General features: G+C 42.6%; 1 protein-coding gene across 1 annotated transcript in view; it reads left to right on the top strand.

The window, feature by feature from the left end:
• The window catches only part of ARHGEF6 (Rac/Cdc42 guanine nucleotide exchange factor 6), a 177326-nt gene that overhangs the window by 85615 nt on the left and 69821 nt on the right, over positions 1-21890 (top strand). Inside the window, exon 10 of the mRNA XM_082263559.1 lies at positions 2266-2404. Within this exon, the coding sequence (XP_082119685.1) occupies positions 2266-2404 (139 nt within the window). The remainder of the gene's footprint in view (positions 1-2265; positions 2405-21890) is intronic.

The raw sequence follows: 21890 nt of genomic DNA, 5'->3' as shown, positions 1-21890 counted from the left end.
CTGTCGTTTTTCAGCTTCGGACACTGTCCAATGGCAGTATTCTTTGATCGAGAAGCTTCAATAAAAATATTTAACAAGGAAATGCTGAAATTATCCAGGAAAAAAAAATCTTGACTCCGAAATAAAAAAAGTCCCATCAATTTTCTCAATGTGTTCAGTGTAACTGAGATATTTCAGTTACAGCTTCATCATCTATTGGCTTCTTATAGCTTGTGGAACGTGGATATTGACACTTGTCCTCATCCAACTTGGAGTTTCATTCTTGCTGTAAATGGATGTCTCGGCTCTTGATACATTCTGTAATATATAAAATTTTAAATCCAGTAGAGAGAGTATTACTTATACATACATGCAGAGCTGGGAGCACAAACCTAGAAATCTTACCATGGGAGTCCTGAAGAGAACTCTTTAGATGACTGAACTCTCTATACTTCTTCCAAAAGCGAATTATTACATTTGGGTATACTGAAACTTTTATCTAACTTCATTTAACTCTTTATGTAATGAATTGAAAAATCAATATAATTCTCACAACACGTAATTAAGCTTAAAGGGGGTACTGTATAAGATGATTTACATAACCAGGGCCCATTTATTATTGGTTCTTGTCAGCATTGCAACTGACCTGATCTGTGTCTGGTAGCTGAGATGTTTTAAAACTATACAAGGCCTAGTTGGGATGCTTATTGACTAGAGATCTCCGATATGTCCTATCACAGCTCCAGACAAGCAAATCTGTCCCTGCTACCTAGCAACTGAATGAAATGTAGGTAAATAATTCCACCACTGCCTAAGCTGGCTGAACACTGATCCAAATATGGCTGGTTTAGCAAGGACAGGCTGAATTTGGATAAGTGTGTGGCTGTCCCTGCTGTGGAGGGACATGCTGGAAACCTAATTTTCGATCAGCGGCTACCGTTGGGGTAGTTGATTTCTCCATCCACCTCATTTGTGTGGATGGGGGAAACTGTTCTCCTTACAGCCCGCTGAATAGCTTTAAAATAAACTATGAAAACAACTTAATAGATAATATGTAATGGGTTAAAATAATGAGATCACTTTTCTATACTGTATTGTACGTTTTTTTTTATCTGTATGGTTTATAACCTTCATAAAAAAGTGATTGGAAAAGAATGAGATCTGGGACTGAAGCAAAATGCATATAAAATATATAAAATATATTTTATTCAATATGTTTTATTCTATCACTTAAAAAACTATTGTAGCAAGGTCCACAATACATGCTGCACTGAACTAAAGCTGTCAGCCCACTACATATAAAATAGCATTAAGTCTGACCTTGCAGGGATTAAAACCTTTGTCTTTTACCATTAAAGTGGTTTAAGAACAGTTGGAATTAATCTAGAGATAAGGCGAAAAACAACTTTTAGTCAATGAATAGAGAACATTTTCGTCACAGGGTTGTTGAACACTTACGGTTGTATGTTCATAAAATAAGATGTACAACCTATAACAAGCAGAAATTCTCAGAGCTGCAATATTTCTATAATGAATAACAAAATTGGAGCAGACCTTTTGGAATTCAGCAGTTGGCAGGGCTTGGCAAATCCGTTCCCCATGTGTGTAGATACAGTATAACTTTAATCTGCATAGTTTGTTAAAGTCCATGTAACGTATAGCCCCTTTTTATTTAGTTCTAAACATAGTAGGGAAGAACCCCTGGGAGTTTATTTTTTTATAACTCTGTCCTGTTGGGGAGATGTATCCTTCCTTCCTGTCTTAGAGATACAACAGGAAGGGAGAGGAAGTCTTTCCAAAGAGGCAAATTGTCCCTCTTCCAGATTGGAAGATTTTAACCCTCCATCAGTTCGTGTCTTAATTTTTGGATGATCACCAGGATAAATAAAAATGGCAAATCTGTCCAATGGGGACAAATACAGCAATAAAAACCCGACAAGAGTTCTAACCCTTCACCAAGCTTAGAGTAAATTGTTTTGGGTATATATACATTTTTGAAGGTTTTTGTTGTGTTGCACCTGCTCTGAGTAAAGACTTTGTGGTCCAAGAAATTTTGGCAATCATTGATATAGTGTGAGTTTACCTCTTGTCTTCAAAAATCTGATTGTTGGAAGTACTGACTTTATTAGCACAACATATATAGTATAGAAATTGAAGGAACAATCGGACTCTTCCGGACAGATTAGAAAATTAATTTGTACTTTCTTAGAAAAGGAAATTGCACTTGTTGCATATATACAGAATATTTTATTCCATATCAACTAAGAACTTTTTATCTTTTTATAGTGATGAACTGGAGAAGTTTATGGAGGCTCAAGGAGCCGCCAGCCCAGGAATTCTGCTGCTGACCACAAGCCTCAGCAAACCCTTCATGAGACTGGAAAAATATGTCACTCTGCTTCAGGAACTGGAAAGACACATTGAGGTAAGTGAAGTTAACCATTTTTACCTTCATTTGTGTGGATGAAGGAATGAATGAAAAAAACAAACTGTGTATGGCCAGCTTTACCTGATGCATTTTTTAGGTGTAAGGCTTGGAATAGTTACAGCTGATTTAAAGTCCAAAAATAAAAGATTATCACTGTACTGACACTGGAGAACATTGAACAATTTTACAAACATTTCAGACCCTGAAGGTTTAATTTGCATGCTCCTGTAAGACCGCTATTTAGGATTTTACATAATAGAAAATTGGTATAAAAAATGATAAAACAAATCAAATGTATTTATATGTTACTTTTCCCAGTCTGCCATTTGCATAAATTAATAAAGCTTTACGATGCCATATGTACAGTATTATTGTACTTATGGCCTCATAAAGAACATTATTTTATGTATACGCTAGATTGGGCATAGTTACATATACAGTAATGTGTATCACACCTTGTTGCGGTTAGGGTCTTTTGGTAGTGTGTAGAATTGTTTGGAACCATAATTCTCTGACATAAATGTATATTTATACCTTGTATTTGCCTTATTTACTTAGAGATCTATTACATTTACATCAGACATTGCTGATGTAAGCCTGCTAATACCTTACATTTAAAGGAACAGTACTGAATGATCTAAAAGTCATACACAAGTGTGACTTGGCTCTTAGGGTGGTTGTAAGTGAGCCGATGTCCCAAGAAGAATAAAATACAGCAAGATATCTGTCTATTATCGCTAGAGCACCACAACCCATCCAGCTCAGCTGATCAACAGAAGCACCACACTAGAGAATATATTGTTTTTAAAAAAGGGAAAATTGTCTCCCAGTCAAATAAAGATTTTCCAGCATGTTGGAGAAGATGAGCATGCAGTGACAAGCACAGCACTTCAGTGTATTATATTGCTGAACCGGCCGGATTATTTTCTGGTCAATAGACAATTATGCTTAAATCAGTAGTATCACTTGGTGTTATGGTGTATGGTTGTATGGGTACCGGTAAACTACCCAAAGCTGGTTGATCATCTGACAGTGTAAGCTGTTGCAGACTTATTCTGTAAAATCACGTATAATAAACAAAAAAAAAAAAAACATTTTGTCCTTTATTAAAATCTCATATTAAGGAATCTGGTTGTATAATGACCACACTTGTCTTCACATGCCCTTAAGTGACTGTATCTATTTTTCCCAACAATATGCTTGGATCTTAGAGATTTGGACATACACATATGAGGTCCAGTGTTAGGATTTGTCTACCCAATAGTTAGTTCATGTCTAGAAAGGAGAGCAAACATATCACCATGCTGAATGCCTGATATGAAATGTGTATAGCCAAATCAACATGTATGTTCTTACCATCCCTCTGATTGTTTGCTCTTTTGTGCAATGTGTAATTTGCAGTAACCAGTAGCAGCCAATCAGAATTCAGATTGTTGCTGTATGGTCAAAGGACACACTTTTTTTGCTGCTTTTACTAAATTATCTTGCATATTGCCTAGCTCAGTTGTTACTTAGGTGCACAATTTATTGGCTTTATTGGTCACCGTTTGTTGGGCAGGTTAATAGAGGAAAGCTGCCTAAATATATCACAGATAGAAAGCAAATTGTGAAAACGGAGCATGTCCTATTTCCAGTTTTGCTTCAGGCAAAAACTATTACAGGGAACCAGATGAATTCTATCTGTGTTTCTTACACTGATCAATAGCTTTTTATAGCATCATCTGTTTTACTTGTATTTCTGTGTAATATAACGTAAAGCATTTTACTATATGTTGGAGCTCATGGAAAGTTGGAGCTATTGTTGTATTTAAAGTGGTATTAAACCTTCTTTTTTTTTTTTAAAGCACTTTCAGCAGCTGATTTTAACACTTACTAAGTATGCATGCTCTTTATCTTTTAGTTCTTGCTTATGTTCCAGTTTAGGCGGGTGCCATGATCCCTGTGCTAGGTTTCCTGTCTCAGGATGGCTCCTTATTCTTGCAGCATTCTGTGGAGCCACCCTTGTATGCAGGGATTAGAATTGTGTCTCCCTACACAGCCCCGTAGCCTAGGATGGCATGTTGCACCCCTGCTCCTCCCGCTTCCAAGCTTAGACCGGCTCAAGGCTTTACTGCCTACTAGTGACCCTTTCTAGTGAAAACTGGAAGTTCAGGGAAAGAGCACTGAAAGAGCAGGGATCATCAGCATTGAAAGTTGTGAGCTGCAAGTGCTGGGGTAAAATTGTTAATAGTTTACTGGGGAATGTTTATTTTTTTTGTGCTCAGTGTGTTAAAGTGGAGCTTTGCCCTAAATGGAAAGTTCAGCTTTAAAGAATCCTCCTCCCCCCAACAATATTGGAGGTACATTTTTTTTGGGGGTGGGGGGAGCAGGTACCTTGTTTTGACAGGTACCCACTCCCACTTCCTCTGAAATTGCGAATGCGATTCTATTGGACATTGTCCTTCCTCCCCTCCCTGACCATCACCTCTTGAGACACATCAGAGGTTCCAAGAGGCTGCGGGACAATTCGCAAAGAGCAGCGCGACTTTTTGCATGTGCAGCGGCAAGCCAACTGTGAGGCCACAAGGAATCACAGCCAGCTTGCTTCCCACACTAGAAATTCCAGTGGCAGGGACCTGAAGACTGGCAAAGAACCGACTCAGGTGAGGACTGCGTTTAAATCCCTGGACAAGTAAGTGTGTCTTTATATTAAAAGTCAGCAAATAAACAGAACAGATTGATTTAGGATTATATTTGAATATGATATGTTTCGTTTACTGGATTTTGGATGTATTGTCTCACCCAGAAATACTAGTAAAAATTATACTTTACTTGGAAAAAAAAAGTCAGCAAATACAGGATTTGTAGCTACTGACTTTTCTTTTTTCCCTACGGACTGAAGAACCTCTTTAAGCTAAAAATTTCCCAGGGTTTAAGACTACTTTAAATACATATCAAAATCGCAAGCATTACTAGACAAGTCTCAAGCTATCATTTTTTTTTATAGGTCATGCTAAATATGACCACCCCCAGTAAACATAACAAGTAAAAGTATGTCAGTGAAATATTAAAGCAAGACAACCTCCCCTTGACAGATTGGTTACAGGGAGCACTATCGAGGAAAAGCGACCAGAGAGATATTTTTTGCAGCATATTGGTGAGACGCTGCTGGGAGTTGCGGACTTCAAGCGGGGGAAAATCCAAAATTTTGACTTCTTACTAAAGCAGGAATAGAAGGAAAATATTTCAATAGGAAGACTTGTCAATTTTCTTAATTTTGGCCAAATTTCCCCTCCTTTCCGCTTGTGTCTACAGAGAGTGAAGAGGAATCTCTCTGGGGAGACATAGATGGCAAAAAAAAAAAAAAAACCTGACTGGGGTTTTAATTCTTCCCTACTCTGTCAAAATCTGATAATGGTTTTTTTAGGTAGGAAGTTGCAAAATGTTATAAAGGTTAATTGGGATTCCAAATCCATTTATTTTTTATACTGAGCTGTTGTATTGAACGTGTGCATTTCATTTACTCAATCAAAGTTGATGCAGAAGTCGAAGCAAATGGATTTGCCTTATCTTCGTAGCAAGAGCAGTTTGAGCGTAGATAGAATACCGGGCGGCCAAATAGGGACTGCACATTGGTGACAGCATTTTCTTTACTGGTTGGCAAAGAGGAAAAGATTTTGAAAGTTTGGTGCCAGGCTGTCAAGATCTTCTCCACAATGGATGAATATACTGTAGATAATAATAAACTTTATTTTATATAGTGCCTTTAAAGGTAGCTTCTCAAAGCGCTTTACAAGGAAAACACAAGAAAGATTGATGTTTCCTCCTGGCTGCTTTGGTGGAAGATCCGTCACATCAGTGGATGGGTAGTATGCTGTTGAAGACATCTTTTAATAGATCATAAATGCATATTATGCATACTGTACCTTGCAGGTATTTTCATTCCCTTTGTGAAGATTGTCTGGCATGCTCTGCGGACCTGGAGGCAGGCACATTTTCACTTTATAGTGTATTCAGGTCATACATTTTGTCTTGACTTGGACATGGCTGACCCGTGCTTTTAATTGTTTCCTCTGCTTTACAAAGGTGGAAGGTGGAAAAAGATCAGGTCTCTCCTTTTTACAAATGGTGATGTATGGTATGTATGTCTTCAGATGGAAAATGAGACCCAGTGCATTATAGGATAAGAAACAGCTAACATCAGATATTATAAAGAACTGTCAACAGGGCAGAGGCAGAAGATGCACCCACCTTGGGTGGCATGCTGTGTGGAAGCTCTCTAGCCTCTGCATAGCCCAGCTGTGCCCTGCACTATGCAGGACTGGCCTGTCAAACTGACAGCTTAGTCTTGCAGATTACACTGGGAGATCACGTCTCTCCCTGTGTAACTAGCCATGCTCAATTCTGCTGTCACTAAAAAAACAAACATACAAGAAGGTTTACAAACCTAGTGCATTACTGAAAAACAGTTCTTTAATATAAAAATGGATACTCGAAAGGTAGCAACTACAAATAGCCATAGAACCACACAATGCCTTGCAGTGCGGACATTAAAAAAAAAAGTCATGTACTTCAAAGGGGTGTACAGATGACATGTTTCAGGGGAGCAGCCCCTTCCTCAGAGCTCGGCTATGTGAAATGTGAGTAGCCGAGCTATGAGGAAATGGATGTGTCCACGAAAATTGTGCGGTTGAAAAAAAAGGTTTCCGCAGAATTTTTGTGCGAATGGGATGCGAGTTTAGCCATACAAACTGTATGGCTGAATTTGCATCGCACAGACATTGCATGTGATTTCCACAGCAATGCGGTGAAAATCACATGTGATGTCTATGTTCGCAATAGTGTGAACCCAGGCTGACAGCTCAGGTTCTGCTCTACATTTACTTAATAATTTACAACTTACATTTATAGTAAAAACGTCTTTTATTCATAAATTACTGTTATATGTAAATAAAAATGTTTTTTTCTCTTTCGTTCATTGACAAACACAGCTCTTGATCTTCTTAACCATTGGGGAAAGGGGGGGGGGTATACTGCCCCCTACAGGAGTAGGACACTAGGCAGAAAAAAGTCTGGCTATGCCTATGGGCATTCCCAGGGGGTATACTCCCTCTCTCTGCAATAGGTACTCAGTTTTTTTTCTGCCTAGTCAGGAGTAAGGACCTAGTTCCTTGTTAGGATCTCTGGTCCTGGCAATTTTTTTCTTTTTAGATAGATTTTTTTCCCTCTGTCTTTCTCCTGTGAGATCTGCAATCAACTGCCAGTGGTCACCCCAGTCTGGCCAGTGAGTGCGTGCAGATCTCAGCTCCGTGTTAGGCAAGTTGCGACAAAGCCCCATCGGACGGGGGCTAGCATGCAAGCTAAATGCCTCGTGAGGTCGCATTCAACCGAATCCCGGCCTGAGTCGCAGCGTCCTCCTGGCTGACAGCCCCCCCCCCAATTTAGATGGGGAGGAGTTCTGTCTGGAGCGCCGCCCGCCTGTTTTCAGTAGAGTGAGTAGCTGTCCCCCCACTCCCTCTGGAGGGTTTTGGGGTGGACGTAGGCCCCTCAATGGGATGGTCAGATCCCTGGGTTCCCCTCCTTCCCATCAGGCACCCGCCTTTATCTGTCCCCCCATCCTACCCCCCCTCCAACTATGCTGGGGCTGTGTGGGTGGTCTGGTCCACCTCCTACGTTGGGGGCAGGGTGCTATGCTGGCCATAGGGGTGGGGGGTGTGCCGATGGAAACCAGATGATCATCTGTGTGGGGGGGGGGCTTTACCTGGTGGGGGCCTGTCCTTGAGACCTAGGGATCCCTCCTGGTGCGGGGCTGCCATTTTGTTGTAGCCTTGTTCTGCAATGCACGGCGGCCATGTTTGTGTAGCCGGGTGGCCATTTTGCAGTGGTCTGCTATAGAAAACAGCGGCAGCCATGTCTGTAGAGCCTTCTGGGCAGCGTTTTCGGCAGTGGGTGCCCCTTCTCATCCCCTGGTGCTGACTCGTGGATCCTTTCTCTTCCTGATTGCCACTCCTGGAGGCTGCGGTGCCTGGTTTCTGCGGGGTGGGGAGTCTGGTGGGGTCAACTCCCGCTCTGCTGAGGATCAGTTGGTGCTCTGTGACTGGCAACTGGGTGGTGCTGCCAGTGCGGTGGGGGTTGTCCCTTAGCAGTGTTTTACACTTTTTTATGGGGTCCCCGTGGTGACTAATGGAGTCTTTGGAGCACATCTCCCCCCTGATCCCCTCTTCGGGTCCCATCCATCTATCGATGCACTGACGGCGGTCCTGGAGTCCTTTGTGTCCCAGGTGAAGGTAGCTTTTGTGCAATGGGCTGGCATAAAGCACCCCCCGTCTTCTGCCTCATCTGTCTCATCAGATCCTGAATCTGATTTGGTCGCCTCGGACGTGGGTCACCCTGCTGGGTCTGCCACTTCTGTAACCGTGCACGAAAAGGCGCTGGTGGATGCACTGATGGTATCTGTGCTTGAGACTTAGTAGGATGCAGCTACGGCTGTGAGGGGGGCACAGGTTCCCTTTTGGCACTCACAAGCCATCCAGAGAGGCAAAGGTGTTACCTTTCCCCTCAAAGGTGTTACCTTTCCCCTCCTATTTAGACAGAATTATTACTAAGGAGTGGGGACAACCAAAGCGTCCCCTTAAGAAGTGGACTGTTCCACCGGTGGTGGACCCTCCGGTTACCAGATTAAACAAGGCAACCATGATTCTGGTTGAAGAGTTCTCGGCCTTTAAGGACCCAGTGGACAGGAAGACGGAGGCTGTGGCCCCCAATATGTACACCCTGGCTGGTTCGGTACTGAGGCTGATATTCACCATTGCCCTGGTGTCACAGAATCTGACTGAATGGGCTAAGTTTTTTTTTGCGCCATGACCTGGAGGGGGAGTAGCTCCCTCTGCCTTTGCTGAGCTGGCCGACCAGCTGGTCTACTGGCTGCAGTTTATATGTGACGCCTGTTTGGATGCAGCAACCCTAGTGGCTCGGCTCACTGCTTCGGCAGTGGTCCTTCGACATGTCTTTTGGCTCAAATGCTGGTCTGCAGACCCAACTTCTAAAAAGGCCTGACTGATCTTCCCTTCTAAGAAGATCGCCTGTTTGTTGCTACCCTGAATGACATTAAAGGTCTCACAGTGGGGAAGAGTACCTTTCTTCCGCAGGCTACTAAGGGCAAGGACCCTTGTTGTAGATTTGAGCCCTCCTCCTCTGCTCATAAGACGTTTTTCGTCCCTCAGGGTAGACTGACAAGGGATTGAGGCCCTTTGGGGTCCCCTCTGGAGAATCCAAGCGAACTTGGTCTGGAAAGAGCGGGCTTCTCCAAACCCCTTCAGCAGGAAGATGCGCCCTCACCCATATATGGGATGGGGAGACTTCAAGGCGCTGAACTGCTTTGTGTGGGTGCAGAAGTTCAGAATGGAGTCCATTCGCACGGTGGTGGCTTCCCTGCATCAGGGAGATTTTCTTGCCTCCATTGACATCAAGGACGCTTACCTTCACATTCCAATATGTCAGTCACCAGCGCTTCCTCAGCTTTGCCGTGGGAGAGGAGCATTATCAGTTTGGGGCATTACCCTTTGGTCTCGCCTCCGCTCCTCGGGTCTTCACGAAAGTGTTGGCCTCTGTGCTAGCATTGTTACGCCAATGGGGGATCGTGGTACTGGGCCACTTGGACGACCTTCTTCTGCGAGGGAGGTCTCCTACTGCTCTGGTGGAAAACCTGGAAATCACCATACGAACTTTGAGGGAGTTTGGCTGGAATCTGAATTTTCAGAAGTCTGCTCTGGTTCCGTCCACAAAGCTGGACTATCTGGGTCTCACTCTGGTCTCGACCTTAGCTGAGCCAGGGAATGAAAGAGTCCCTGATTGGGGGCTTTGTTCTCTGGCGTTTCGGCTGGGCAAATCCTTCCTCCCCCTTGTTTTGGACAGTGGTCAACATGGATGCCAGCCTGTCTGACTGGGGAGGCGTCCTCGGCAAAAATTCAGCTCTAGGGGTCTGGACACTGGAAGAGTCCAGATTACCAATCAATGTCTTGGAACTCCGAGCGATCAGACCGTGCCTGGAACATTGGACGGATCGTCTTCAGGGATGTCCAGTGCGCATTCAATCGGACAATGCCACGGCCATGGCTTATGTCAATCACCAGGGCGGCACAAGAAGTGTCCTGATGGCTCTGGAGGTAGCCAGCACTCTAAGGTGGTCATAACCGTTCGTTCCAGCCCTCTCTGCCGTACATATTTCAAGGGTGGAAAACTGGCAGATTACCACAGTCGGCAGGCGTTGGACCAAGGGGAGTGGTCCCTTCACCTTGAGGTGTTTCATCAGTTTTGTCTCTGGTGGGGCATCCCTGAGGGGGATCTGTTGGCGTCTTGGCTCAACAAAAAGGTGCAGAGGTTTGTGGCTTGGTCACTGGATCCTCTGGTGGACGCCACAGATGCGCTGGTGGCCCTGTGGGGTCAGTATCGTCTGATTTACGCCTTCCCTCCTCTCAAGCTTCTGCCAAGACTTCTACGCAAGATCAAGGCAGAAGGGATTCCTGTCATCTTAGTGGCCCCGGACTGGCCTTGCCGGGCTTGGTACACTCATCTGGTGCTGCTGGTCGCCGACGTTCCTTAGAAGCTTTCTCTCAGGGAGGATCTGCTATCCCAAGGACCAAATTTTCATCCTCTTTACAGTCACTGGCTTTGACGGCTTGGCTGTTGAATGCCAGGTGCTGATGGATAGAGGTTTTGTCTTGAGTCTGTGATTCCAACGCTGTTAAAATCTAGGAAACCTACTTCTAGGGAGATCTACGATTGTACGTGGAAGATGTACATTGCGCGGTGGGAGTCTCTTGGGGTTCATTCTCGCTCTTTTTTGGTGGCTTGGATCTTGACCTTCCATTAACAGGGGGTTGAGCAGAAACTGGCCTTGAGTACTATCAAGGGTTAGGTGAGGTGTCCGGCTTAGCGGTCTTCTTTCAACAGCTCCTGGCCACATACTCTCTGGTACGTACTTTTCTTTAGGGAGTTAGGCACTTGACCCCCTCCAGTTTGGTCTCTGTTGTCGCCTTGGGACCACAATTTGGTGCTCTGCCTTCCAGAAGCCTCCTTTTGAGAATCTTCGAGAGAATCTCCTGCTTACTTTGACCCAGAAGGTGGCCTTTTTGGTTTCTATAACCTCTGAGTGCAGGGTGTCGGAGTTGGCGGCATTATCCGGTCGTTCACCTTACTTGGTGGTTCACAGAGATAAGGTGGTTCTTCGCCTCTGTCCATCGTTCCTTCCTCAGGTTGTCTCCGATTTTAATTTGAATGAGGACATTGTGTTGCCTTCCCTGTGTCCCAGGCCAAAACATCCGAAGGAAATTGCTTTGCATGCCTTGGATGTGGTCTGGGCAATTAGGGTGTACCTGGCAGCTACGAACGCTTTTAGGAAGTCAGACTTCCTATTTGTGCTCATGGATAGGCCTCGGAAAGGGTTGTTCGCTTCCTCTACGGCCATTCCCAAATGGAACAGACAGATGGTGGTTCAGGCCTATTCCATCAAGGGTCTACTTGGACGGCCACCTGGTCGTCGGTGCACACTTTCACAAAGTTCTATAAAGTGGATGTGTTGGCATCTGCGGATGCTTTCTTTGGCCACAAGGTTTTTGCTGGCTGCTGTTAAGAGGACCTGGTCCTCTTTGAGGGTGTATTGTTTTTTGCAAGTGAGCTCCAGTTGTTTTGGTTGAGCTCCTGTTTTCCTGGGTGGCTATAGTTAACCTTCGGAGTTTCTTTTTCACTATTTCCACCCCTCATGTTTAACACTGCTTTTGTTAAGAAAATCAGGAGCTGCATCCGTCAGTGAACGAAAGAGAAAAATGGATTTTTGACTTACCGTAAAATCCATTTCTCTGATGTTCATTGACTGACACAGCACCCACCCCTCTGTGGAGTTATAATTGTTCTGAAGCTGCTTGTAACAAAACTGAGTACCTATAGCAGAGAGAGGGAGTATACCCCCTGAGACTGCCCAAAAGCGTAGCCAGACTTTTTTTCTGCCTTGTGTCCTACTCCTGCAGAGAACATCAGAGAAATGGATTTTACGGTAAGTCAAAAATCCCTTTTTGTTTTACAAAATTTTAGCCCCTTATTAACCCATTGTGAACTCTAATAGGTGCTTAATAACTTATTTGAACCATTAACGTCTTACATTTTTTGATGATATATATATTTTTTTAATTGTTTGTATGGAAACATGATTCTAGTGTACTAAAGGCAAATAATGCTCTGCTCCAAGCTATACTTTTCTCGCTTGTCTCCTGGCTGCAGGAGATGGCTGTCCACAGTCATGAGCCACTGTACTTGTCATTTTGAATAATCCAAAACTATGTAAGAGAGAGCCACTCACCATTAAAGCCAGGTTCTTATGACATCCTCCATACATTTTACACCTCATATGACTCAGCTCCTGTGGGGAGTGAAACGCACTGGACCCATCATGACATCAGGTGAACGATCTGTGCATTGTTTGGTTTCAATAAATTAGAAAAAAGTTTTATGGTGAGTGGGTCTCCTTTCCTTTTTTTGAATATTAGTACCGTTATAAATAAGACAGATTACAAAATAAAATTTGTAGTTAACACCAATTTATTTTTGTAACCCTACAATTTTGTATTTAAAATTTTCGTTGACCTCTATTATTTTATTACTCCTTCACTCTATATATATATATATATATATATATATATATATATATATATATATATAGATAGATAGATAGATAGATAGATAGATAGATAGATAGATAGATAGATAGATAGATAGATAGATAGATAGATAGATAGATAGATAGAGATATATATATATAAAATATTTTTTTTTTTACGGTTTTGTTCTTGTAGTGCCAAATTTAAGAGTTCAAGGGGAGGCATGTTGGCACCTTGGGGGCCTAGGTGCCAAGACCTTGTCCCAGCTTTAACCCCATAAAATCAACTCAATACATTATTACAAGTGTAAGGTACTATTTCATATAACTAGAGAGGCTAAATTTAGGAAAGTTTAAGCTATAAAGTGTGAATGTAATATTTTTTTTATAACGCAACATGAACAGAACTACTTCACTTCCTTTTCATTTATTTGAATAATCCTTACTTTAATAATCACGATACTGTGAATGAAGAAGTGTGTTGGAGGCGACAATGTACTTTGTTCTTTCAATTCTGAAGTTTTTTATTGTGCATTTTTAGCACACTTTAATTTAATGTACCTCCATGCTGTTTGCCTGTTATTATGAGACTTATGGCAGAATAGCAGTGATCTAAATTTCTGGTAAGAGGCTCGCAGATCCATGTGGTGGAGGTGCATGCTTTTATCTGTACACCAAGTTCTGTCCTGTTGTCACATATCCAGGTATCAAGAAAGTGGACTTTTTTGTCTGTGTCCGGATATTTAGCACTGCATTTTACAGTAATTATAGTGCAGATAACTTGTAGGTGTTTTATGTACTTGTGCTAGCTTTTAAATCCAAATGTACCTGTGTGCCTCTGGGGTCCCATGGATCCTAGGTATCAACTCTATACAGGTTCCCCATTTTTATTCCCCTGTTGCTAAATTCCATTCCCATTTTTGTCAGTTGTCATGTGCTAGAGCCTTGCTTGGTTAGAAATTCCTATTGAATTGAACTGGTTGATAAAAGCAGGTAAAAAACAACCAAATGGGCACTCTGAGGGGTGCAGTTGCTGTTAAGGGGGCATTTTGATGGGGTTCCTTATGTAAGGGGGTGCTGTGATGCAGACAATTGATGTAAGAAGGCACTCTGATGTTGACAGATGATGTAAAGGGGTACTCTGGGGCACTTGATGTAAGGGGCACTCTGATGAGGACGCTTAAAAAAGGGGGGTGGGGGTTACAGGATGATACCCCCAGAAAGGGTTGCAAAAACAGGCTCTACTCTGGTATTAGAAAAACAACTGAAAAAAGACCTTTATTGGTAGTGCAATGAAAAAGACAAAACATGAAACACTTGCTAAAAACCTACAGCAAACTGAGTTGATCTGTTGACTTGCTGTTGTAGCAAACCACATAGACTCACACACACATGGATTGGGCCCAATTCCATCCACCCTGTACCAGGTGCACCAAGCCCATACAACATCCTAACAGCAAAACCTATTCAATTTCTGATATCTATTTTGCGTAATGGATAAGGAGCAATTGGTGCAAATATGCCAGTAGCTGCCGAGCTCTCAAAGTGGTGCAGATTAGGGGCTAGTGTCCACATACTATGTCAACGTCCATGGCACCACATGTGGTAATTAGGATGAATACTGCATGCAGATCAAGTTTATTGACATGAAGCAAGCAGATCAATATGACACAGTCCCTCCTGAATGAGCACCTGTCAGTCCGAAAGGCAATAAGCCAAAACTGCATTTATCTATGTTGAGTTCCACTTCCCACTTCATTCACCTTCGTGTGACTGCTTACACTCAGCATAGCTACTTTATTTGGAAGCCGCGATCCCGCGGTAAGACTCCACCTGTCCCTGGTGTTTGTTGAAACATGGCAAATGGACTTACATCATACCCCGTAGAGGACTTACACTGGCCCCCTTTTGTCATCTCTTGATCCATGACAACAAAACATAGCACACCCCCTGGGGGCACCACCAAGATGTACATGGGGTCATAGCCACCGGAAGTGGAACTCAACAATCTAGATAAATGCAGTTTTGGCTTATTGCCTTTCGGACTGACAGGTGCTCATTCAGGAGGCACTGTGTCATATTGATCTGCTTGCCTCATGTCAAGAAACTTGATCTGCGTGCAGTATTCATCCTAATTACCACATGTGGTGCCATGGACGTTGACATAGTATGTGGACACTAGCCCCTAATCTGCACCACTTTGAAAGCTCGGCAGCTACTGGCATATTTGCACCAATTGCTCCTTATCCATTATGCAAAATAGATATCAGAAATTGAATAGGTTCTGCTGTTAGGATGTTGTATGGGCTTGGTGCGCCTGGTACGGGATAGATGGAATTGGGCCCAATCCATGTGTATGTGAGTCTATGTGGTTTGCTACAGCAGTCAACAGGTCAACTCAGTTTGCTGTAGGTTTTTAGCAAGTGTTTCATGTTTTGTCTTTCTCATTGCACTATCAATAACGGTCTTTTTGCAGTTGTTTTTCTAATACCAGAGTAGAGCCTGTTTTTGCAACCCTTTCTGGGGGTATCATCCTGTAGCCCCCCCCCCCCCCCGTTTTTTATTTTTTGTCCAGTTCTTTGGTTGCTTTGGCTCCCCGGTCCAAATTTGACCGGTTGGTATATCTAAATTTAGGAAGTATTATCCTCCAGTACAGTATCTGGGGGTGTGCAGTATCCCTGGAAACTTTTTTATTTTTATTGCAACTCTGATGACACCTGATGTAAAGGGGGGCTTGTGATGAGGACCACTGAAGTAAGATAGGGACATTTAATGAAAGGGGGCACAAGTTCTGTTTAGTCATCCACATGTAATGACAGCCTAATACATACTAGCATTCTATGTTTACTCCTCCACTGTCTCTGCACTGTCAAATGTTACTCCCGGGTTGTGACTTTTTATAGAAGCGTGTCAGGTGAACAAGAAATAGCGGTTCCTTGCATCTCTGTTACACTATTAACAATATGCCCCCTGACTTTTTTTTTTTTTTTACCACAACCCCAGTTTAGATCTGAGGCACTAGGCCCTGAGTGCAAAGAAACAGATTTACCTAATGCCCCCCTCCCCACCAGATTGCCAGCTATAGCAAAGTGAAAAAACCCTCATGTAAGTTCCTCTTTACAGCTGCTGCATACAAAATAGACCTAGGTTATTGATATGAGAGGTAGGGCATAGTTGATTTACGAAATGGGCAATTGGTATAGGAGGTGTAATTATAATTTAAAGCCCACTTTGACAAATATGGAGAAACATATGTCAAACTGTCCCAGGCAAGAGCGGTCTTAGATTTCCCATGAGAACCAATGAAGTTCTCCATTTGCTCCATAAAAAAACTGAAATAGAAGCAGCCTGTTAAGGAAGAGAACTGCAGTTCCATCCACCGGCTGCTTCACTGCTAATAATTGTGTAGTAATATACCATCCAGCGTGTGGAACCGTAAAACACAGCAGGGGGCACATATTTTGCATACCAGAAACAGCAGAGATTGGAGTTTATGCCTCCAAAATGCTAAGCATTAGTGATCTTCTTTTAAACGTCTTATATTTTTATATTTATTGATTATTTTTTTATTTTAACATGCTAATGTGGTTAACAAAAGTGGCCGCAACATATGGCCAATAAGACAATGCAAGAAAAACAATGAACAGTTTGTTGGTATAGTTTGAGAACAAGCTAGAAGTGCTGGTTTGCGAAATCAAGGTTAATAATCCTTAAAGACTGTCTTTAAAATAGAACTATAGGCAAAAACCTTTTTTTTTGGCAGGGATATAACCCCTGTCAAAATTTTCTTTGCCATCCGTGTCCCTTTTGTAGAGTTTTTACTTTACATCCTGTCCCATAGCCATACAGGAAATGAGAGGAAATCCCTGTAAATGAATGGGATTCATTGGGGGACCTCCAGGTCACCAGAATTAGTGTCATTGGAAGATTTCCCCTTTATAACTTTTCTGGGAACAACCCAAAATTTGGGATTTTCTTCTACATTCACTTTCAACAATACTGGTAAGTGAATTTCCTTAACGGGGGGAGGGCGGATCACTGCAGCAATAAAAACTATCAGGTATTCTAATCCCCCTGCACTCTATCTAAAACTAAAAAGAAAAGTTTTGCCTTTAGTTATACTTTAAAGGGTAACTCCACTTTCGCAGGGAAAATAATATAGCGTATACAATTGTGACACAAGTCATATTGTAATTCAGTGTTATTAAAAATTACCTTTCCTTTTCAATCTGCAGCCGCTGTAATTTTCTGAAAATGCAATGCAATATGGAGCTGTTCTGTACACAGAATGTGTACTGACCACACCCCAGAAACATTTCCTGCTTGTGTGATTGGCTCACCAATTTTCCCAGAAGTCTGCCTAAGATGCAAGTCAGATTTCTGGCATCCCCTGCAACAAAAATGTCATTTTTGGTGAAATACTCCCATTAGGAAATCACATTTAAAAAGATGCAGGCCCAGCAGCTTTCCTAATTAGTGCTCTGCAGGTGCACAGCTGTTTGATAATTATAAAACCACTCCCATTAGACCCATTTAGCACAGAGGAACAAACCGTGATTACTTCAGAATAACAAAAGGTATCAAAGGTTATTATAATCCTTGCAATGTACATAGATCACCCAGAGAGGAATGTTATTTTTCTCAACAAATGTGGAGTTACACTTTAATTGTTGTTCACTTTGAGCGTCCAGCTGGCTGAGTTTTTTTTTTCCTTACTGCTGTTTACAGAGTTCAATTGCTCAAGCTGACATATCTATAAGCTAGTGAATAAGTCAAAGTAGAGACCCATGCTTCTACCTACCCTCATGATTGTTTCGGTTAGCAGAAAAGAGTCAATAAGGAAAAACCTTTTGCAGTTTTTCCTCTTTAAAAAAAAAAAAAAAAAAAAAAATCCATGGAGTGCTTTGGGAATCCTTTCAAAGGTGCCAATGCACAAGCATAAACAAAAACATACAAAAACCCAAACCATTTTGGTTTCCCTTTAATACACAAGCCTATGGTATTTTGGCACACAGATAGACCAACTATAGCTTTACATTGTGTGATAAATAACGAATGTAACTAAAAATAATAGTCCCAGCACTCCGCTGCTTTCCGAGATTAGCCCATTAGCCCATTTATGTAACTGCTATCACAGCTTCTAATGTACAACAGATCACAGAGGCCATACTGCATACTCCCCAGGTGAGTACCTGGAAAAGGGCAGTGTAATCCTTTTCCCAGTTACTCACCGTGCTGTACTGTACATAACCAGCTGTGATAACCGCTGAATAAATGCGGTATTCCTAAAATATCGCTGACTCGTGGAATACTGTGCTTCAGTTCTGATGCAATCAGATAGGCAGGGGATTATGTTGTATCTGCTTACTTCTTATATGTGGGAATTACTATGGTTATACCATGTTAAATGAGGTATGTAACACCGTTTTCTTTAGTTGCACCCTTTCTATTAAAAATATGAATAAGGGCTTGCTCACACTATGTGCAGAGACCTGCATTTTTTGCAACAGAAAAATGCATGTGTCTTCAAGGGCGCACAGAAAACAGTTGTTTTTAATGTGCTCTGTTCACACCAAAATGCAGCCTCCAGGTGCAGAGCAGTTAGATGCAGAAAAAATGCATGCTGTATGCATTATCCTGTAGAGGACCTCAACTGTGTCTGTTTCTGCCCACCATAGCTGTGATGCATAGGAATAAATGAAATGTCACTTTGTAAAAAATATAAAGCAATGATCCTGAAGCAGGAACACCAGAGCACTAGTCCGCACAGAAAAATAGATGGTTTTACTGTGTGGATAGGATGAACAAGCCCTGAAACCCAACTCTGGGCTGGGAGAAAAATACCCTTTGTAGTGGGGCTCCCCACTTACCCCTGATTCGACACTCTCCTCTTCTCCCTGGGGCAATCCAGGCTGTGGGCAAACCTTTGGCACCATCACGCCCAATGCAAGGCATTGTATGTGAAGGAGGCAGGGGTGTGACCATGACTAGAGTGCCTTTACAGGGGAGACTTTGCAGGACTAGTTGCACAGCTGAAAGGAGCTGACATTGATGACTCTAGCATTGGGAGGAAGCTATTTAACCTAAGGGCTCTGAAGAAGACATGCATATACACAGTAAAGTTAGGTAAGGAGCGGCTCAATTGTAAACTGCGTAAGGGGTTCTTTACTGTTAGAGCGGTAAGGATGTGGAACTCCCTTATGCATTTAGTGGTGGCAGCAGAGTGTATTCAAAAAACTTTTAGATGTGTTTCTTAGCAAACACACAGTATACAAGGATATGGAAAATGGTAGTGACATAAATACATACACACATTAAGGATGAAGAGATGGACTGGTGTCTTTATACAACTTTACCATCTATAGTATTTAAATATAGACCATGCAGGAGCAAAGAATAAGGTATTACTCCTTATTCTTTTACTGTTATGTTTTAGCCCCTGCAGTGTGAAGGGTCTGTACTGCAAGGGTATTTTTTTCTTGTGCGCGGAAGGAGGGTTTAAATTAGAAATGCTGCGAAAACTTAAAAAAAAAAGGGGGGGGGGGTTGATACTTTAATTTTGTCTTGCTTTTTATTGCTTTCTGTCTTATTGTTGAGAAACTACAGTAGTAGAATTTAGTAAAATGCATCTGGACTTCTGTAATGTTTCAGTGTTACTGAACAAGTCAATTTTTTTCTGAAAGCGGTTGTAAACCGCAGATGTTTAAAAAAACAAAACAAAAAAAACAAACCTGCAAAGCAATGGAATAATGCATACTAGCACATTATGAAATACTGACCTTGTAATGAAGCCCTCCAGGGCTGGGCTGTCACCACCAATGTTCCCTTGGTCTTTCTTCCAGGTTTGCATGCTCTGGCTATGTGATTAGCTGGAGCCACGATGATGTCACACGCGGGAGCCCTCAATTCTATCACGAAGCTCTGAAGCATACGTTGCCGGACCTTCAGAGCACATGCATCGGTGACCTAACTGGCGGCATTCAGAGTGAATATTTCCTAAATGGTGCAGGTTTGGGAGATATTCATTTTACCTACAGGTAAGCCTCATTATAGGCTTACCTGTATGTAAGAATGATCAAGTGGGATTTACTACCACTTTAACCACTTAAGCCCCGGAAGATTTTACAATTGCACGGTCGTGCGACGCTGTATCTAAACTAATTTGGCGTCCTTTTTTTCCCACAAACAGAGCTTTCTTTTGGTGGTATTTGATCACCTGTGCGATTTCTTGATCACGCGCTATAAACAAAAAAAGAGCGTCAATTTTGCAAAAATAGCAATATTTTTCACATTTTTTTTATATGAAATTCCCCCCCAAAAAAAAAATGTAAAAATCTAAATTTTTTAACATTTTTGGCCCATTTGTTTTGTGCTACCTATGTTTGGTAAAAAAAATTGCAAAAAGCGTATTTTGATTGGTTTGCGCAAAAGTTATCGCGTTTACTAACAAAGGGAAAGATTTTTGTCATTTTTGTTGTTTTTTTTTTTAACGCGTAATTGCGGCGATCTGCGTTTTTTTTTTTTTTGCGGTACTGCGACATTGCGGCGGACAGATCGGACCCTTGACTGACATTTTTGACACTTTTGGGGTTACCAGTGACATTTCTACAGTAATCAGTGCTATACATATGCACTGTTACTGCAAAAATACACTGGTAGTGAAGGGGTTAACTTTATTTGGGAATGAGGGGCTGTGTGTGTCCCTAGGGGCGTGCTTTCTACTGTGATTGGCTCTGGCTTGAACTGTAAGGACACTGATCAACGGATCTACATAGTAGATCCGTGTGATCAGTGTTTTTACACCGAGGAGAATGACAGGTGGCTTGTTTACACAAGCCGCCTGACTTTCTCCCTCTCCCCCGCCGATCGCCGAGTGACCGGCGGACATCGGGTCCGCCAGTCACACGCGCGGGGGGGGGGGGGGGGGTCCGTGACCACGCGGGAGCGCGCCTCCGGGGGCGCGCGCTCGCTCCCTAGACCCTCACAAGCTAGTGACGTAGCCCTACGTCACTTTGCCTGTGAGGGGCTGATTGCCGACGTAGATCGGCGTTAGGCAGTCGGCAAGTGGTTAAAAATTACTACTAGCTACCATGACCTGGCCTACTACTAGCTATATCATGACCTGATTAAATGAGAACCTTCAGACGTTGGTGAGATTTTCTGTTGCGCCACCATTAAGCAAGTGAGGGGAAAATATCTCCAACTGTAGTTCATTAAAAAAACACTCCTCAACCTGTTTTGGAAGAGTGAAGAAGCGTTAGAACTGTGGTCAGGTTTTCCCTGGTGTCTGGAAAAGAGAAATGGACAGAGGGTGCACCAGCCTAGCGCATTATCTTTAAAACAATTTATTGTAATAGACATGTATACACATTATACTCACAAAACGATTATGAAACACGGGCAATAAGCAATGAGGGACCACCAGGGGTCTCCACTGGGCATCCTCAGCTGCCGCAGGCCGTGGAAGGATGTAGACCTCCAAAAAAAACGCTTATGCGTTTCGGGGTGTTCCTCCTTCACATCCTTCCATGGCCTGCAGCAGCTGAGGATGCCCAGTGGAGACCCCTGGTGGTCCCTCATTGCCTATTGCCTGTGTTTCATAATCGTTTTGTGAGTATAATGTGTATTACAATAAATTGTGCTAGGCTGGTGCTAGGCTGGTGCGCCCTCTGTCCATTTCTCTTTTCCAGTATCTTCTTTGGGTTACCACGACCCGTTGAGAGTGGCAGCACAGCCTGAATTTACTACAATTTGACCTGAATCGCATTTTCCAGATACCAGCCGCAAGGCCACCCCTTAAGCGCAGGAGTCATTTGCTCTTTCCCCGGTGTCTGTATCACCATTGGTGGTCAT

The sequence above is a fragment of the Pelophylax lessonae genome, assembly GCF_965119305.1.
Source record: "Pelophylax lessonae genome assembly, chromosome: 7".
Lineage (NCBI taxonomy): Eukaryota > Metazoa > Chordata > Amphibia > Anura > Ranidae > Pelophylax > Pelophylax lessonae.
Note: the sequence above shows the minus strand (reverse complement) of the source record. Positions and strands in the feature narration are given on the sequence as shown.